Source organism: Balaenoptera borealis (genome assembly GCF_965194805.1).
Source record: "Balaenoptera borealis genome assembly, chromosome: 15".
NCBI lineage: Eukaryota > Metazoa > Chordata > Mammalia > Artiodactyla > Balaenopteridae > Balaenoptera > Balaenoptera borealis.
Window position 1 is genome coordinate 74,287,545 of NC_138871.1, and position 20,108 is coordinate 74,307,652.

Below are 20,108 nucleotides of genomic sequence, written 5' to 3' on the forward strand. Positions count from 1 at the left end.
AATGGTTGGGAAGTAAATGCATTCTCTCCATAATCCCTTTCCCCATCCGCTGGCTTAGAGGAGAAGGCTATAAGGAAGGACCCAGAGGAAGGTGGAGACACAGGAAGGAGGAAGTCAGGCTACTGAGGGTCTGGTGGAAGACACCAGCCAGAAAACCTTCACTGGATTGTGATATGCACAAGGAACCGACTTCTATGGTGTCAAGCCACTGAGAATTCCGGATTTGTCTGTTAGAGTAACTAGCATTATTTTAACAAATACAGTTCCCCTCGGGAAATGCTCTCTAAATAAAATTCCTCTCAGCCAAGAGGAACTGAGAGATTTGAGTGACACCAAGTTCAAAGTTACATTCCCTGACAACTGCGAAGAGTGCAAATATTCTCTGTTGCAGGGAAGTGGGTAGGTGCAAAACCTTATGTTTTAATAGTCACCCAAGGTGGGAGTAAGATTAACACACTCTTGTCAAAATTGTGTCACCTTACAAGAACTCCTGCCTGAATAGAAAGCTCTCGTGTCTCCTTTTGGAGATAACCCAGGATGCACCTGTGGGTTAGACCAAGATTCTCCTCAGAAAGTCATTTTGTGTCTGCCCTAACACATGGGAAAAATGGTAACCGAGGCCACACGGTTTCATAGAATGTAATCTGCTATAGTAATTTTAACCTGAAAAAAATTTTAAACAGCTATAACCCTCTGACTGCTGCAGCCCTTAGAAACAAAACAAAACTTGGACAGTGAACTTGGTCAAGTCCCCTTCTCACCCTAGGCTTTAGTTTCCAGGCATGACCTATGGCAACTGGATGTGATGCGCCAAAACTGCAATTTATAATCTATGTGTACGATGCCAAACAAAAACTCTCTATAGCACACACCAATAGCATGTCGATAGTAAATACAATTCTGTTCCCGTTATCCTTACAGGATGTAAGCACTAAGCACCAGCTATGGTGGCAGAACGAACATTTCCAGGTGCCACACCCATCATACAAGGTGAGATACTCGTAATATTTATAGACTAGGTCCTGAGAGCCAAAACCAGGAGGGAAAGGTAGCCCCTGCTTCTCCCGGAGAAGCACTGAAGGCCTGCAGTTGTGCTTAGTGATCACGGAGGCTGGGTGGTTATGTCACCATCACGTTGGATGTTGAGGGAGGATCCAGGTTTGTGAGCCTTGCTGGTGTGCAGGGCGACTTTGCTCCTGATGGGAGCTCGCTGTTGAGTCATCTGCAGAGCTTGGTGATTTGCCCAGGAATGAGCTCATAAGTTCTCCAGATTCAGTGACCAGACTAGAGCAACAGCATTGAAAGAGCCAAATGATGAGACAGAACTGGGCTTCACTGTGGGCCGGTGCTCCTGCAGATGTCCACCCAAGGGACACAACTACCCTTAATTTCCAACTTCACCCAGGCTGCCTGGGACCTGACTCCTTTGTCCCTAGAGCAGGTAAAGCCAAACTCTGGCTAAAGGGTGAAAAATTCACAATGAAGAACCACAGATCTGATTTTATTTTTTTTTAACTCTCATTTGATGTCTTAAATCATCCTGGAATTGAGCTCTACCGTTTTTCCTCTTCCAAGAAGGTGAGGGGAGAGTGTGAGCAGATGCTCCCCTACTGTAGAGGTTGGGTGGCTGGGAAAACTGGAGTCCTGGGGACTGTGGGATCTATAGTCCAAAGTGCCTTTTATCCACACCCAGGCCATGACCTGGGGGTGCTGTGAGAGGAGGGGCTTTGTCACTTCATGATTCACCAATTGTCCATCCTTCTCTGCTGTAGGACCTTGAAGAAGGCACATGTGTCCAGTTAGGAGGATGCTCCAGGAAGCCCCCAGGCAGTGCCTGTCAAACTTTCCATGTGCCTATGAAACACCTGGGCCTCATGATGCTGCATTTCTAACCAACCTCCAGGTGAGGCTGATGGTGCCCTGAGGACCCCACTCAGGGTAGGAGGGTCCAGGGAATTGTGCCATGTGTAGAATGATGTTTGGACAAGCAGTGCTTCTGTGCAGCTCCCCAGAGCCTGCCAAGGAGGCTGGAAGGATCTGTGATGAGAAGGGTCTGAGTGAGAAGAAAGTATCCAGGAGAATGGCTGTCCGGGGTCTGTGAAGAACACCCCCTCCTGGGCTTCCTTCCACTTCCCTTGACTTTGTGCTTTGCGTCTTTGCTCTTACAGATTTGGAGGGGCCTCATTATACCTTACACTGGAGCTAGGCGTTTAGACCAATCTGAGGATATGAGCAAGCTGGCAGAAGGCATCTGATTGAAAGCCTGGCTCGGAGAGGTGGGGGGATGGGGAGGGCTGGAATACATCCTCAGCTCCTTGCTCGCTACCACGCATCTCAGGTCAAAGCCCAGCTCAGCCTTGTTCCCCCCGTTCTCCTGGGATGCTGTGGACGAGGACGCCCCCACTCTTGAAGCGGCTTGGCTTCTTGCATCCTGACATGTGCGTGTTTTCTGTTTTATAGGAAGAAATGTGTCTTGGCTGGAGGCCCACGTTTCGTTCCAGCACATCCTTTTTACCAAAAGAGCCGTCCCTGGAGCTGCCAACAGTGTTTACGAGAAAGCCATCCAACAATACTTTGGATCTGGGAGCGTGGCCTGACCACAGACGTGGCCTTCCCCACCCCGAGAACCATCCATCGGAAAGCCTGGCACACGGTGGAGTGTCTTTATTTTTACTCCAAAATGTAAAAAAATGTAAAGCTGGTTTCTTTCTTTCCTTTTTTTTTTTTCCAGCTGGGAAAACTCCTGTCAGTGGATGCAGTGTCCTTTCCAGATTCAATATTATGCAAACTGCATATCGGCAAATGGAGTAAACAAATATGTCCATGGAGCTTCCTGATGCACAGAGAGATGGGGCCGCCCCAATACAGAGATGCAGACCTGCCGATTTGCACGGGAGCTGCTGAAACTGCCACCCCACCAGCTCTGCTACCACCTCTCTCCTTCAGAACAGAGTCTGAGAGCCTGGGATGATGGGCCACTCAGATGCCCAGCAGCAGGGGACCCCTGGAGTCACGCAGACCTAGGGTGGCTGCAGGTCGGATGGGAGCTCTCATTGGCTGGGGTGGGGACTCACCACCTGACCAGTCCTGCGCCTGCGCTAAGCCCCACCCTCTTCAGTCCCACCCGAACCGCAAGGCTCTCAACCCCAGACAAGGCGGAGAGGTTTACGTTTCTTTCTCTCTTCTTTGTTTTTTGAAGTTTACTTTTCAACTCTATCTCCCTTCTCCGGCAGGCCTGGGCAGGAGGCAGTACCCCATGTGGCATCTTTTTGGCATAGAGAACTTGGCCAAGTCCCTTTCCCAGCGCGGGTTTTAGTTTCCGGGCGTGCGGTGTTAACATGGCTGTGGCGGACCCCGGGCTGGCTTCAGCTCTGCAGTCATTCAGAGTGTAGGATGCTTCTGCGAAATGCTGGGTCTCAACATGCTCCCGTGGCAATAACTCAGTGAGATTAAGTACCTTTTAAATGTTCCCGTCTAAGAAGATGAGGAAACAGATTTAAGGGGATTAGACTGTTCTATTGAAAGGTGGGCAGAGAATAAGTGGAGAAGCTAGCGTTTAGACCCGGGGCTGTCTTTTCAGAAATCCTGTACTTTCTTTTTTGCAAAATGGCATCATGCTTCCCCAAACACCCCTGCAAGAAAATAAACAAACAAAACAAAGGGACAAGGAGAATCCAAAGGGTACATCTTCAAAGCCTGAAATGAAATTTTTATCCATCTCTCCTCCATGTATCACCTCCCCTGCCCTGGCTGGTTGAATGTTTTCTCCTGTAGCTTCTGTCCCCCGTCTGTGATGGGGTCGGGAAGGGAGGGGCCGGGTGGAGAAGCTGTCCATCTGCCCTTTTGGGAGAGCTGTATTGCCTGACATGCTTGTTTCTTTGGACAAGCAGAAATGGGCATGTCCTCTTGCTGGTTTGTGATGAAGCAAGAGTCGCTTCTCACCATTAACAACCTCATGGAGTTTGGTGTTGCAGAAACAGTTGCTCAGGCAGACTAGGTTCAGTTGCTACCAAATATCCTTGAAGTCTCAGAATTACTGAGAACAAAGATTTGCCTCCATGCTCGCTGGGTCCCTGATAAATCGGGCATGTCTGTCCTTGTTTCAGAAGGGAGATGAGTTCTGAGGTGTCAAGAGGAAATGGCCCTGTACCCAGTTTCGTGTCCCGAACGGGGTCCTTGGTGCCTGGGAGGCCGTGTTGCTGAGCAGATGGCAGTGTCATGGGCGGTGCTTCTGGTGGAGAAAAGACGGAGGTGAAACTGCATCTCCCGCACGATGTATACCCCTCACACTGGCAGCTTTCGAGAGTCTTGACCAGCTCTTCCAGGGGCGGTGCTGAGGTTAGAGGTTAGTTAGGGCACAGGAGGAACAAGCCAGGCCAGAGCTTCCTGTGTTCAGCAGTTAGACACCTTTCTGTGCAGGTTGTTGATGAATTGGTTATCTGAGATCTGATTTTTAGCACCTAGCGTATATCTGATATTTCACATAGGTTTTGATTATTGAGTTATAGAAGTTTTCAGATATTTCCTCTTTCTAGAGTTGTATCAACTCCATTCTTCCTAGTGGGAAGATGGGGAAATAAATCAACCAAAATATTCTTTGACCAATCACCGTGCCCATTCAATGTTCAGATGCCTATGCTGATCAAATCTCCCCAGAATATCGTAATACATTTTGAGGGTTATCGTCAGGCTAGCTTTTTTGCTTCCCCCCTCTCTCGCTCTCAACCTTCTAAACTATAGCATGGGGACCCTAGTAACAGAATATGTCAATGAATGTATTTAATGTGCAGCTGCCAAAATTTGTGGTCTTTTGTACCTTCTTTGTGGCCTACCATGGCAGAATATGTGGTGATTGTTCTTGTGCCTCCCACTGCTATATGTTTGCTCCTTGGAGATGGTTTTTCAACTCTGTTTCAATGCCTCTCCCATCCATGCAGCATGTGGCAGACAGATTCTGAGGTAATTGACCCTCCATGGTCCTGATCTCCTGTTTGTGTCCTGTATAATACCTTCCTCTTGAGTGTGTGTGGGGGGACCTGACTTGCTTCTAACCAATTGAATATAGCAAAAGTGATGGATGTCACTCCTATGATTACATTGCATTATACGAGACTTTGTCTTACTAGCAAATTCCTTCACTGTTTTGATGAAATAAGTGGCCATTTTGGGAAAGTCCACGTGGGCCTCTCTGAATGCTGGGTGACCTCTAGGAGCTGAGCGCAGCCTCCAACCATTAGCCAGCAAAATCTGGGGCCCTCAGTTCTACAGCCACAAGGAAATAAATTCTTCCAGTAACCTGAGTGAGCTTGGAGTCAGGTTCTTCCCCATTCAAGCTTCTGGATGAGAACACAGCCTGGCTAAAACCTCAACTGCAGCCTTATGAGACCCTGAACAGAAGACCCAGCTAAGCCACACCCAGACTCTGACCCCCAGCAATAGTCAGATAATAAATGTGTATTGTTCACAGTTGCTAAGTCTGTGATAATTTGTTATGCAGTAGTTGAAAATGGACACACAACACTCAGAAGTTCCTGGCCACCTGCATCGTAAGAGAGGTTCAGTGCTGTTCCTCTAAAATCTCTATGTCATCCAAGACATGTCCTCTGTGTGCTCCTGAAAATGAAAAACTCGATGATTTCCTGGAGAGAAATATCAAATACCACTGGACTTACGTTTATAGTTGTTAACATCTGTATCTGTAGGCTAATGTCCTTCCTGAATTCCAGATCCTAATGCCTACTAATATATCTTCACTTGGTAGTTCTACGTCAATATAAAAATGTCCCAAACTTGGGCTTCCCTGGTGACGCAGTGGTTAAGAATCCGCCTGCCAATGCAGGGGACACAGGTTCGAGCCCTGGTCCCAGAAGATCCCACATGCCGCGGAGCAACTAAGCTTGTGTGCCACAACTACTGAGCCTGCGCTCTAGAGTCTGTGCGCCACAACAACTGAGCCCGCGTGCTGCAACTACTGAAGCCCGTGCGCCCTAGAGCCCGTGCTCTGCAACAAGAGAAGCCACCTCAAAGAGAAGGCCATGCACCGCAACGAAGAGTAGCCCCTGCTTGCCACAACCAGAGAAAGCCCACATGCAGCAACAAAGACCCAGTGCAGCCAAAAATAAGTAAATAAAATAAATTAAAATTAAAATTAAAAAAAAATGTCCCAAACTCAACTCCTCATCCTCCATATTTGCTTCTTCTTCTCCACTGCTTTTTGCCTTAAGAAATGACACACTTCCCCTGTCAGCCTAGATCCTCACGTCTTCCCAGTAGTTCCCTGGGATGGCCCTTGGATCAGAAGCCCTATTTCATGTCTGGAGTGGAGAGACACTGCAAGGCTCTGTAAGCCCTGGGCCTTTGTAAATTGTCCCTTGGGCTTCTGGGGGCTATTGTCCTTGTCCAGGGCCAAAAGGAGTCTTTCACCTGGGAGGTAAGAAGTCCCAAGCTCCAGACCAGGATTATAAACCAGACAAATTGCAAAGGTACTGGGTCCTGGAGGCTCTCAGGGTTTTTCTCAGGTTTTCTCCAAACAGTCCTATATCCTCTGCCAAGGATATGTGACTCCCTGCCCCGCCTTTCCAGTCATTAAACCTAGGCTATTAAGGATCCAGAGAAATCATATACAGATTTCCTCCTATATTAAATGACATTAAAGTTAACATCCAAAGTTACAAAAAAGATTTATTTAGTAAGGAATGTTCTCACATCCTTACTAAGCCTCAGTGTAGATGTGACTACCCTTGACAAGTCAAAGGTTAAAATGTCCCTCTGTCTCTGCAATATTTGTCAAGATTGAGTCCTAAGAGTTGCATTTTCAAATGCCTCTAATGAAAAGGGGGTATCTGTTCAGATGAAAAGGCAGAGGTGCAGAAACAGAGACTATGCTTGTCCCTGAAGAAGTGATACAAGATGACTGAGAAGTGTCATTTGAGAGAAGGGGAAGGACCAGCCCTACATAAAAAGTTAAAGGAATAGGAGAAAAAACAAACCATGAAGTCAGTGTATAATTATAGCTGATGCATGTATCATGTTTTACAATGCAGTGCTTGGATGATTAAGCAAAGAAACATCAGGATAGGAAACCTAAGGTGGAGCCAGAAACAAGGTCATTGCTGAACTTGTATGCTGTGAGTTCTACAGTATTTGATGGACATGGATATTTGGTCCTCAGCAGCCACTACAGACTGGCAGTCAGGTGAGTACAGCTGTTTGCTCAGTTGGGGGCCTCAGTTCAGACTAGTGTTCTCTGAGAACATCTTTGCTTCTTCCCTAAACTGTTGTCAAAGGAGAAACTAAAGCCATTTTAAACTATTTATTTATAAAAATGTCTTACATTTTACATACAATTTATTCTTGAGTATATTATATATTTCGTGGACATTTGAGATTTATTTTTCCATTATATTCTCTAACTGTCTAATGCTGGCATAGAAAGTAGTCATTAATTTCTAAATAATTATTTTTTAAAATGTGTAATAACTTCTCATCTACACAGTCATCTAATCCTCAAACAGTAATAATTGCACCTTCTTATTTCTTGTGGCTAAAGATTTTTTCTTTTCTTTTACCTCATTACACTGTCTAGAAGAGCCCTGAAATATAGAAAAATAATGCCATTCATATATGTAATGTAAAATGTTCTAGTAGCTACGGTAAAAGAAAGTAAAAAGAAACATGAAATTAATTCAATAATATATTACTATTTAACCCCATATACCCAGAATAAAATTTCAACCTAAATCAATATAAAAATTAAAAATTAGGTATTTTACACTCTTTTTAAAAAAAATACTAAGTGTTCAAAATCTGGTACAGCGCACCTCAATTCAGATGAGCCCTATTTCAAGTGCTCAGTAGCCACATGTGGCTAGTGGCTGTCATTTTGGACAGTACAGGTCTAGAACTTCTAGAATACTATAAACAATGACCATGATTGCAAGTAGCCTTGTCTTATTATTTTCTGTTAAGTGGGAACATCACTTACTTTTAACTAGCTATTACTGCCATTTGGCTTGGGACAATTTTGGTTTTTTATCATATCAAGGAGCAATCTTCCATTCCTAGTTTATAAAATGTTTTTGTTGTGGTGGTTAGTGTTATAAATTAGAAATGCTATTGAAGTCACCTCCTCATCTTTTAAGAAGATTTTTTTTTCTCCTTTGACTTAGCGATATGACGTTTAAAAATTTCCCCTAATATTTATCTGTCTCTGCATTCCTGAAATAATCTTTACTTAGTTATGGAACACACCTCTTTTCACTTGGCAGGATTTGGTTTGCTTTTATTTCCTTTCACCAGGTCACGTTTCATTTCACAAGGTGAGATTTCCCCTTGAAAATAGTATGACTAATAATACTAGGCAGGCATAGGCAGGCTCTGGACTGAGTGAGGGAAGGGCTGCTTTTTCTCCTGAGGGCCAGGAAGCTGAGCGGGTGGGGCAGGATGTCAGGTCAGGGTGTGTGGCTGAGTCTGGCCCAGGAGCATGGACCACCTGGTGCTGGTGTCTGGACCATTGATAAGCTCTGATCCATGGACAAGGATGACCCCTGTTTCTGAGTCACGTGCTTTCGACAGATACCGTGTGTGTGGTCCAAGAATCATAGTAGCAGTACACTTGGCCCTCTGGTAGACTGGTCAGATTTTCTAGCATTTTTTTCTGTAAAACTAGTAACCAGGATTGACTATTTGCACAGAGTAGGTATCCTTATGATTCTTGGAATTTTCATGAAAGTAGTGCCCAGAGAGAAGGAAAAGAGATGTTTTTATAATGGTGGAATGGATACTTAGTAATTATTCAAACTTGAATATTAAATGTGCCTGTATTAGTTTGCTAGGGCTGCGACAACGAGTTCCACAGACTCGGTGGATTAAGCAACAGAAATTCATTTTATCACATTTCTGGAGATTTAGAAGTCCCAGATCAAGGTGTTGGCAGAGTTGGTTTCTTCTGAGGCCTCTCTCCTTGGCTTGTAGATAGCGACTTCCTTGTTGTGTCCTCACATGGTCTTTCCTCTGTGCGTGTTTGTGTCCAAATTTCCTCATCTTATACTTATCAGGACACCAGTCATATTGGATCAGGGCCCACACCTGCAACCTTATTTTAATTACCTCTTTAAAGACCCTATCTCCAAATACAGTCACATTCTGAGGTATTGGGTGTTAGGACTTCAACATATGAATTTTGTGGGGGACACCCCGGTTCATAACAATGACCATATTTTTTATCACCAAGTTGAAAACAATAAAAAACATCACTTATCGAAGGTTTTTGCTTCCGTAGTCAAATGAAATCAGACTGTAGTTTTTCTTTTTGAGTGAATTCTCTTTTGCCAAATTTTAGATCAGGGTTAACAAACTTCTTAAAATAGTTGAGAAACTTTTCATCTTTTTTTCTATGTTCTGTACCAGTTTATACAGGCCCACGAGGCCTGTTCTGAAACCCTTGAGACCAGATATGTTTCAGAATTCAGAACCTTTGGCTTTTTAGAAAGGTAATACACGATGTATAACATATATTGGGTTGGTCAAAAAGTTCGTTTGGGTTTTTCCGTAAGATGTGACGGAAAAGCCGAACGAACTTTTTGGCCAAACCAATATTACATATCTCACCTAGTGGGAAGTGGGGCAGCAGGGCATAATAAACATGTTACTATTTCATACATGACATGAAAATAATAATAATATATATGTATGAATTCAGATCAAATTTAATGTTAAATGAGTTTCAGTCAGGTTTTGTCTTCAAAGGTTTTATAAAATAAACTACAGAGCATTTGGAATTTTAGAACTATAAATAAGGGGTTGTGGGTCTAGGTACCATTAATATTATCTTTCCCCTGAGAACATGAAAGTTTCACCTGAGTACAGCTTGCTTTATATGTATGTGTGTAATACATATATAGTCTATATGTATATAGTCTGTTGAACTCTTTAAGGTTTGCCTATAATTATTGAACTACTTAGGCTGTTTGTTTAATGAATCAATTTTGGTGATTTATAGATTTTCTAGAAACTCTTTTCCTAGTGATTTTCAAATATACTAGCAGGGCTGACATAGTACTCATTTACCTTTTAAAAAAGTAAACTTCATACTTATGGTTAAATCACATTTTTATTCCTAAACGTTTTCCCCTTAATTGCACCCACTATATATTTTTCTGTTTCTTTAAAGTCAACAGTTAGAATTACTTTTCCATTTCTGTAGATTTCTTTCTAAAAAACATAATTTGTAATATTATCTCTATTACATTCTTATAAAAACTTTTCTCATATTATTATGTTCTCTTTCTGACATCTTGAGGTAGATGCTTAGTTTCTCTATTTTATTCCTTTTTGAAGCAATAAAATTGAGGCTCAGAATTTTTCTCTGAGTGCTGCTTCAGTCTCATTCCATAGTTTGATATGTGGCTGAGGAATTGCAGGCTTGATTAACTCAGAGGCCAGTGGCTCCACCCTTTCCTGACCCCATCTCTCCCTCAAAACTGCCATCTTCAAAACTTGCCACTATTGATTTCCCTTTTCTTTCCTGTTTGTTCATCCTTTTACTTTGTAACTCTTTTCATTGGCTTTTTCTTTCTTTTTTTAAACAAAATCTCATTTTCTCCTACTACAAACCTAAAGAAGCCAAAGCCTTCCCTTGAACCTGCCCTCTTTCCTTTTGCAGCTGAAATGTCAGGAGATGTGAGTACAGTGATTGGTTTAGTTGTTCCTGAAGGGAGGAGACTTTAGGGGATGACAAGCTCTAATGAGTGACAGTGGCCACAGCGGTTGAAGTGGAGACAAGTCCGTGAGATGAAGAAATGAAACAACCAAGGGGCCCGGAAGGAACGGGTATAATGCACCACTTGATCATTAGAAGCAGTGGGTGTTTTCCTTTTGGTTTGGCTTTTAGGAAAGCATGGTTTGTCTTAATTCTGCTATCTTATTTGTCTATTTTCTCTTGTTTATGCCTCCTTTTTGGAAGGGTGGTGGTGATTTTTTTGCCATTTTCTTGCTTCTTCCATGCGGTCTGTTTTCTGATTTCTTTTTTGGTAGTTTCTGTGGGATATAAAGCCTTTTACATTCTATTAATGGTTACATTAAATAAACAGTATTTTATCTTATATGTCACTTATTATCCGTGCCAAGTATATCTATTAACTCTCTGTTGTCTAAGAGGAAGAGAGATGCTTATTTTTACCTCTACCCTCCACTCTTCTGTTTCCCCTGCACCCGACCCTCTGTCCCCACTCTGGGCTTGTGTTGATAAATGGGTACTCTGTTAAATTGTTAGATTGATTGTTAAACTGATTATTTTTTTTACATTATGTATATTCTACCGGAAGGATTATCTATGACATTTGCATTCTGGTTTGTAACAATTATATAGAATTAGTTTTTAGTGTAAATGCTTTTAGTGCTTCCATTTGAAAGGTAGGAGGGAAAGGGCTGGGGAGACAAGCATTAGATGATACTCTGGGTGAGAGACCAGCTCCCGCCTGGGGTTAAGCTTGTTGGGTGCCTCACTGGAGACACCGAAAAGGAGATTTCTTTTTTCTTTCCTCTCATGTCCCATCCTTGGCCACATCACTTATTCTGTCTGCAATGATAGTGGACCAGCCCGTAGGACCGGAGACCAAAAATGACACCAATATCAGACAGCTTTCCCGGATTTTAGCCACGACCTATCTTCCCTGAGAGGCGGCGCCCCGTGGAAGTTCTCTGGCTTTCTTGCCCCGGGCTTTCTTCCTGCCCATTTTTGTTGTTGTTCTATAAAAGCCATAATACCCTTCCAAGGTAGCTTTGATCTTAGATATTCAGCCCATGAGTATAGTGTGTCAAGGGTCAAACATTCTCCTAGGAGCATTTGGGTATTTTTCTGGGTTTTTCAATATATATGTGTTTTTTTTTCTGCTTTCCTTTGGGTTGATATATGTTTTGAGAAATTTCCCAGAAACAATCTGCTGATGTCCTGGGAGGTTGGCATTGCTCTGGGTGGGGATTTGAGGGGTGTGGACCTCTGGTCACACCACGGAAGCGATGGTGAGCACTCCTGCATCTTCTCCATCCCGGTGGTAGCCCTGCCGGTTGCAGTCCTCGTTGGGTGCATAGCAAACGTCTGGATGTACCAGCTACTGAAGACATTCAGATGCTTGCCTGGGATGCCACTTGGGCCTCCATCTGAGTATGACTGTGTTAATGAACGCGCTTCATTCAGGCTTATAGGCTTCTTGGGGGTAAGGCAGCACTTTATTCTCTCCAAAGAAAGGACTTGAGCCACAGGACATAAACTTGAGTTCAGATTTGGCTTGCTACATGTTAGAGTTGTTTTCAAGGGTTTAAGGAAACCTATAGGCTTGGACCCACTGGGATTGATTTACTAGCTTGGGGTCCTTTGTTTTTTACTCCTTTTTAAAGAGAGTGTGTGTGTGTGTGTATGTGTATGTTTCTTTTTCATGAACTCACGCATGCTATTTAACTTTAGAGTTGGCGGTTATATCTTAGAGCGATGCACCTTTAGGTGTGGTCCATAGATGATCATCATCAGCACCACTGGGGAGCTTGTTTGACACACATATTCTCAAGCGCCATGATTCAGAAACTGAGGGTAGGACCCAGCAATCTGTATCTTAACAAGCCCTCCAGGGGATTCTGGTGCACATTAAAGAATGAGAACCACTGTCTTATTAGAGATAATCCACTCTACCCTTCTCAGCCTGCACTTGAGGTACTAAGACTCCTCCACAGGGAAAGTGATTTACCCAAGATGACATGTAGGGTCAGTGGCAGACCAGGGATTAGAACCCAGGTGTTACACACGAAAACAGCTGACATCACATCTGGAATATAGGAGGTATTCAGTAAATTAACTTCCCTTCCTCTTGCTTCTGCCCCTGTCTGAGAGCAGCAGGACATAATCAGCTAGCGATGCGCTGCTGTCTCTCAATGCTCATCTCTCTTTCTCCCCTCAATTCGAACAACCCAGAGAAAGGTCCCAGCACGTGCTGTTAACTCACCGTGCATCCGAGAGCTGCCGCCTTGCCCCTGTCCCCATTGTGATGATGGAGAAGTGAAGGGTTGGCCTGCCTCCCTCAGATCCTTTCCAGTTCTGACTTTCTAAGGCTTCACAGCAGGCTCTGACACACACGTTTCCCTGGTTGGCTATCAGCGGCCATCTGGCAATTAGCAGTCTCTGAGGCAGCTAATCCTACTCTGAGCTGGATTAAAGCTGAAGTTTAAAACATGGAGATAGGCAGGTGATTTATGTTTGAGTCTTTAGGTCCTGCTGTCCCTGGCAGCCTGGTGATGGAGGACAGGGAAGCTGATTTCCTCCCTTATCTATCTCAGGATCAGCTTCCAGAGGGACATCCTGAGCTGGGAGCTGAGCTGGGCTGCAGGAGGTGCTGGGTGAGCTCCAGGAGCCCAGCTCCAGCCAACAGGGCACGGCCATGCTGGCCAGAGGAGATTGGAGAGAGCCAAGTTCTGTGTCCAGCGCTGCATCACTAAAGCAGGTGCGATGGGGGACCTGGGGGATAAAGGCCAGATCGTTTTGAACCACGGCTCCCGGGTGCCATCCGGGGCCCTGGGGTGGCAGCCGACAAGCCCTCTGGCTCCTCTGGAGGGCCCTCTCATTAGGCACCGTGGTCAGAAACCAAACCCGTGTGTTCTTTCACAGCCTGAGGAGATAATTAACTTACCTCTACAGAGGGAGTTGATTACATTCCTAGCATGATCAGAATGAGAAGTCTGAACTTGGAAACGCTGGTGGTGGTGGGACGTATTTGTAATGGTTGGCTGAGGAGCCATTTGTTCAGACATTGGCCGAGTGATCAGACAAATGCCTCTTTTCCTAATTGTTGATAAAAATCAGCTATTATGGCAGAGCCAGGGACTCACTCCTGAGACAACCCATTACTTAAGGTGAGCATGCCTCTGAATAAGTTAGGACCATCTCAAAACATTTCACATAACTTGAGTTTAAAAACAAGTTGTGCCTGTTGTGAATTCTGTATAGAGCTGGGCACAGGGGAGCGTGATTTACTGCCTGCGTTTCATGGCTGGCTTGCTACTACTGTCAGGAACCGCCTTTCACAAATATTTACTCAGGGTAGATATCTTATTGAGCACCTACTATGTGCAGCTCTGTGCTAGGTGCTGAGGGGCTGGAGCAGACAGGTTCTCTATCCTTGAGGAGTTTACTGCTTATCCTATGAGAAAAGTTTTATCAGATATCCTTGAACCCTGACTTGTGCAGTTTATTCTTTAAGGGTCATTGTTGTTCCTTTGATGGAGTGGACCGGAAAGTAATAAGCTTCTTGAGAGCTCCCCTGTACCAAGCATCAGCCCACTCAATTCTCACACCATTTTGTAAAGAAACTGCTATTATCATTCCTGTTTTATATACAGTAAAGCTGTGGCACGGGGAGCTTAAGTACCTCCACCACGATGGTGAGAGGCAGACCCAGGAGGTGCACCCAGGTTTGTGGATTTGCAGAGCCCATGCTCTTAATGCTGAGGCTGCAGAGAGATTGGTTTGCAAAGGCTGCACCTCCATCCTCGATTTCGCCTCTGCCACACCTGCCCTATGTAAACACCCCGTACACACACTGGCTTCTTGCAGTTACTGGAGCCCACTGAGTGGCTTCCTGCCTTCGAGGTTTTATCCCCGCTTCATGAGCTCTTGTCATCCCTGCATAGCTTTCTGCTTCTCCTTATTCAGGTCTCTGATTAAATATCCATTCCTTACAGAGGTCTCCTTTGGCCCTCTGGTCTCAAATCACCCTCCCCGCCTTCCTTCTTGAATCTTTTCGTCTATTTTGTTTTCATAGCATTTACTATTATCTGAAATTAAGTTATTTGTATATTTGTTTACTTGTTTATGGTCTGATGCTCTTACCAGATGATAAGATGATAAGGAATTCTTGGATCTTGTAGTTCTTGAAGCAGTTTCCTATCGAGTTTTCCAATAGTTTGGTGAGATAGGCAGTTTAGGTGCTTTCATTCCCAGTTATTCCCCAAGGATGCTGAAGTTCAGATATTGGAATTGGTTTGTTCAAGGTCACACCACATCTGTGGCAGAAGTAGAATTATGCCATGGATGGGCCTTCTGATGACTGGTTCAGTGCTCTTTTCCCTGCACCAAGAAGGATCCATTCCAAGTGACAAGCAATAACCAATCTCATTATTTTAGGGCCCTGGAAAGCATAAAGTCACTGAATTAACCAATGACACTGAATTAAAGTTTCTCATGTGTTCTTTCACCCACGCCCCTCCTCCAACGTGTCATGTCAAGTGGAACAAAATAAGATAGCCCCAGTTGATAAGAAATTTGATCTGGAGATTTGAGATAGAGCAACTGATGAAAAAAGAAATTATGGACTATTTTATTAGTTTGTATGTCTATCTTAGTCCACAAAGTTTCAATTTGGCTACAAAAATACCTAATAAAATAGATGCATAAATAAGAAATTAGAGCAAAAGAAGAAAGCAAAACTAGTTGGAAACATTAAATGATCAAAAAATGAGACCCTAAAATGCAGAGTTAAAAGACTTATCACCATGAACTACACACTGTTTAAGTTCTAAGTTTTCTAGCAGGTATTGTCAAAAGGAAAAACTTGGTTGGTTACATAATTCAGAATGTTTTTGCATAAAATCAAAAAAAATTACTTAGGAGAAAAACAGCCATTCCATTTTCTAAACTGGAGGTTAATTTCTCTTGAAAGAAAAGCATCTAGTACAGTATTTCTCAACTTTTCTAAACCTGTGACCTTTTTGATAGTGATAAAAAAAACCTCTCCTTTCCATTGAGAAATACTGATGCACAGAAAATGGATGCTATGTTCTCCATAGTGCCATCAACTAGGACAATTTTGTTGATCTTTACTTTCTATAGATTGCAGTAGAAATAGATACTGCTTTCTTTTCCAAGTCAAAACTTAGGCCATCTGATCCCCCAGAGATCTGAGTCACCCCATCTATAGACCACGGCATCACTCCTCATTTGGAACTATCACAGTAATAATTGATTTAGGCAAGAGTCATCAACAGATGCTGACACTGTTGGGTGAAAATTTGATGAGGAACAGGATATTTACTTAATCTCAAAGTATCTCCGCTTATGAATTACAAAGAGAAAAGTAGTAATTTTACAAGGGACTCCACTTTAGCGAAGTGATCAAAGTTATTATCACCATTTATGGGACAAATGAACATATGCCTCCTGATACCAAGACATATCACCTCTGCAGCATTTCTGTCAAAAATGTGTAATCTGAATATAATCATGAGGAAATACCAGACAAAACCAAGTTACTTTACAAAATAACTAACTTGTTCTCTTCAACAAGTGAAGATCAGAAAAAACAAAGAGACGGAGGTACTGTTCCAGATTAAGGGAGACCAAAGAGACGGGACAGCTGAATGTGTGATCCTGGACTGCATCCTGGACTAAAATTTTCCTTCAATTTCTCTTCCTTTTTTAGTTATCTCATTTTTTAAAACTGTAATGTTGTTGTTGGGACAAGTGGCCAAATTTGAATAAGATCTACAGATTAGATCATATTAAATATTATTTTCCTGATTTTGATTATGTTCTCCTAGTTACGTAAAAGAGTACCCCCAAATAATACACACTGAAGTTTCAGGGGTGAATGGGTATCATAAATCAGCAATTTATTCTCAAATGATCAAATACATGTGTATATTTAATTATATGTGTAATTTGAATGTATGTAATTTATATAATATAATAATTCATATATATATGAGAAAGTGATAAAAATTTAACAGTTGTAGAAAATCTGGAAGAAGGGTATCTGGAGTTCTTTTTATTATTCTTACAAGTTTTCTGTACATCTGAAATGATTTCAGAATAAATACTGACAACCTCCCAAAGACTGACAGATCCGATTCGCTGGTTTTAAGGGCTCCTTGGCTCACAGGCTGCAAGTCCACCTGTAGGTGGGAGGAGGACCTGTTGACTCGAGAGTAAACTTCAATCACATGTTGGGCTGCATTTTCACAGACAATATTTGCCGTTTCCAGGACACTTTTTTTTTTAAATTAATTTATTTATTTATTTTTGACTCCATTGGGTCTTTGTTGCTGTGCGCAGGCTTTCTCTAGTTGCGGCGAGTGGGGGCTGCTCTTCATTGCAGTGCGTGAGCTTCCCATTGCTGTGGCTTCTCTTTTTTCAGAGCACAGGCTCTAGGCGCGTGGGCTTCAGTAGTTGCGGCACACGGGCTCAGTAGTTGTGGCTCACGTGCTCTAGAGCGCAGGCTCAGTAGTTGTGGTGCTCCGGCTTAGTTGCTCCGTGCGTGTGGGATCCTCCTGGACCAGGGCTCGAACCTGTGTCACCTGCATTGGCAGGCAGATTCTTAACCACTGCACCACCAGGGAAGTCCTCCAGGACACTTTCTTTTTAATTGACTTATTTTGTAGACTCATTCTATGTCACTAGTAAGGTCCTGTCTCCAGATTTTATTGTGAGAGAATTCCTTGTTAGCATAGAGAAACGAATGGCATTTGAAGAAGGATTTAAGGATTCACCTTAAAATATCCTACTTAATTATTAGCATCTTCCACTGCCTCCATATTACTGTTATTTATGTCTCACTGGGAGAGTTTCCACAAGCATCCTTCTGTTGCCTTTCATCACCTCTTTTTGATATATTTTCTTTTCCTCTGCTTTTTCCTTCCAGTTTTTGTATTTTATTTTATGCCGACAGTTTTATGAGGAATGGTTTTAATAGGTACATGTTGTAAAATGGAAATATTTTACTGGGATATTACATAAAATACACAGGAGAAACTAGGGTATAAATTATATTTTTTATCTAAGATTTTACTGCAAATAAGTTCGCATATACAATCTTTTATTTATGATAAGAGCAGATTCTTTTTACTTATAGCTGCTTTTGAATTTAGTGCTTCAGTAAGGAAGCTTCTGTGTAGTTACATAAAAGAAGGTTCTATTTTGATGAGAAATGAATCTCTTATTTGGGGAATGTTATTTTTCCTGTTGACTTATAGAGGGAGGGAAAAGTGGAGGTGGTGATTGCTTTGGGATGGGGTTAAATGTCAGTATCTCATGGGAAGAAAAGACAATGCTGTTCCCTTAAACTTATTGCAAAGGGGTGTGTGTTGTTAGCCCTCAATGGGTCCTCAATGCCAGGGTAGCCCCACCTGCCCTCAGCCTACCTCCACCCAACCTACCCTCATCATTAGTCATTGTCATTTGTAGGCAAAGGGCAAAAGCAGTGAGGTCTATTCTGGCTATTTCTGGGCCCTGCATTTGATCAGGAATACAAGACTAAGGGAACTGTGTAGCCTGTCTCTGTTTCTTGCTGACTTGCAATTTCTATCTTATTGAAATAGAAAATTAACTGAAATGTAGTCTTGCCCCCTGAGAGGAGGTGTTCCTATTTTGGCAGGCCATGAAAGATGTCCTATTGGAAACTGAAACTCAACCAACAAGACACTTGCATTTAATGGCCTACGCACACACGTTTATCAAGTCCTCTTTACAGGCTTATATTTTCTCAAAGCATCCCCTCCTTTGGATTTCCCATTTCAGTTAATGGCACCATCATTTTTCCTCTTTCTTGGGTGAAATTAAACAACAGCACATTTTGAAATATGAAAATTCAGGGAAGGATTTTTAAGAGAACCAACAGGTAGATGTATTTGTGTTTTAATTGCCTCTTTTTCTTTCATCTTTGTCAAATCACATTTTGTTTCTTCCACTCTCATTTTCCTTCTCTTTCTCCTTTCTCTTGCCTCTCTCTCCTACTCTTTCAATACATTCTTTGCATATAGTGGAGAGTTGACTTAAAGATCCATCTCTGGAATTCACTTCTATGAAATGGTGCTGGCAAGTTCTGGTTTTGTTTACTTTTCAGACAGAATTAAGGTTTTGTGCAAGTCTTCCTTATGTATGGCAGCTCAGCACAAAAGGCAACTGGCATTTCTTCTCCTTTGTACATATCCATTTTTCTGGCCTGCTGATATGCATACAGTTTTCACCAGAAATGTTCAGTAGGTAACCAGTTAAGACCTCTGGTTTCTGCATTCTAGTCAGTTGATACCTTTATGTTTTTGGGAGCTCTGATGGTAGAATAGCACTGAGCTAGGCTTTCATGAACAAAATTCTTGGTAAGCAATTTAAGAATGCTATGAAAGGGGAAAATCAATTTTAAAATTTCCAGAATTCTATTTCTCTAGTAAATTGACCTTTGCCATTGTCAGTTTCACAAGTCTTTGTCAAAGATGCACACGTAGTTTTGATTGAGTTGTAATCAGTGTGTAGATCCATTTTTTATATTCTGCCTTTATTCTAACTGTTGTAAACGCTTATCCAGCTTGCCATGTAATTTTATTTTTATAACAATTATTGAGCACCTTTTATGTGTCAGCTACTATGTATTTTTTTTCCCACATCTTTATTGGAGTATAAATGCATTACAATGTTGTGTTAGTTTCTGCTGTATAACAAAGTGAATCAGCTATATATATACATACATCCCCATAAATCCTTCCTCTTGAGCCTCCCTCCCACAATCCCTATCCCACCACTCTAGGTCGTCACAAAGCATCGAGCTGATCTCCTTGTGCAATGCAGCTGCTTCCCACTAGCCATCCATTTTACATTTCATAGCGTATATATGTCAATGCTACTCTCTCACTTCATCCCAGTTTCCCCTTCCCCCGCCGTGCCCTCACATCCGTTCTCTAGGTCTGTGTCTTTACTCTTGCCCTGCCACTAGGTTCACCAGTGCCGCTTTTTAAAATTCCATATATATGCATTAGCATATGGTATTTGTTTTTTTCTTTCTGACTTACTTCACTCTGACAGATTCTAGGTCCATCCACCTCACTACAAATAACTCAATTTTGTTCCTTTTTATGGCTGAGTAATATTCCATTGTATATATGTGCCACATCTTCTTTATCCATTCATCTGTTGTTGGACATTTAGGTTGCTTCCATGTCCTGGCTACTGTAAGTAGTTCTGCGATGAACATTGTGGTACATATATATCTTTTTGAATTATGGCTTTCTCTGGATATATGCCCAGTAGTGGGATTGCTGGGTCATACGATAGTTCTATTTTTAGTTTTTTAAGGAAC

General features: G+C 42.5%; 1 protein-coding gene across 2 annotated transcripts in view; it reads left to right on the forward strand.

Annotated features, from left to right (window-relative positions):
- LOC309612569 (uncharacterized protein) overlaps positions 1-20,108 on the forward strand; it is a 452,870-nt gene that overhangs the window by 314,773 nt on the left and 117,989 nt on the right. Inside the window, exons 3-5 of one of the 2 annotated variants that reach the window (XM_082358452.1) lie at positions 922-990; positions 1,773-6,122; positions 7,044-7,195. In XM_082358452.1, the coding sequence (XP_082214578.1) occupies positions 922-990; positions 1,773-1,892 (189 nt within the window). In that variant the 3' untranslated portion in view covers positions 1,893-6,122; positions 7,044-7,195. Of the gene's footprint in view, positions 1-921; positions 6,123-7,043; positions 7,196-20,108 lie in introns of both variants that reach the window. The other variant, XR_014235281.1, reaches the window with a different exon arrangement.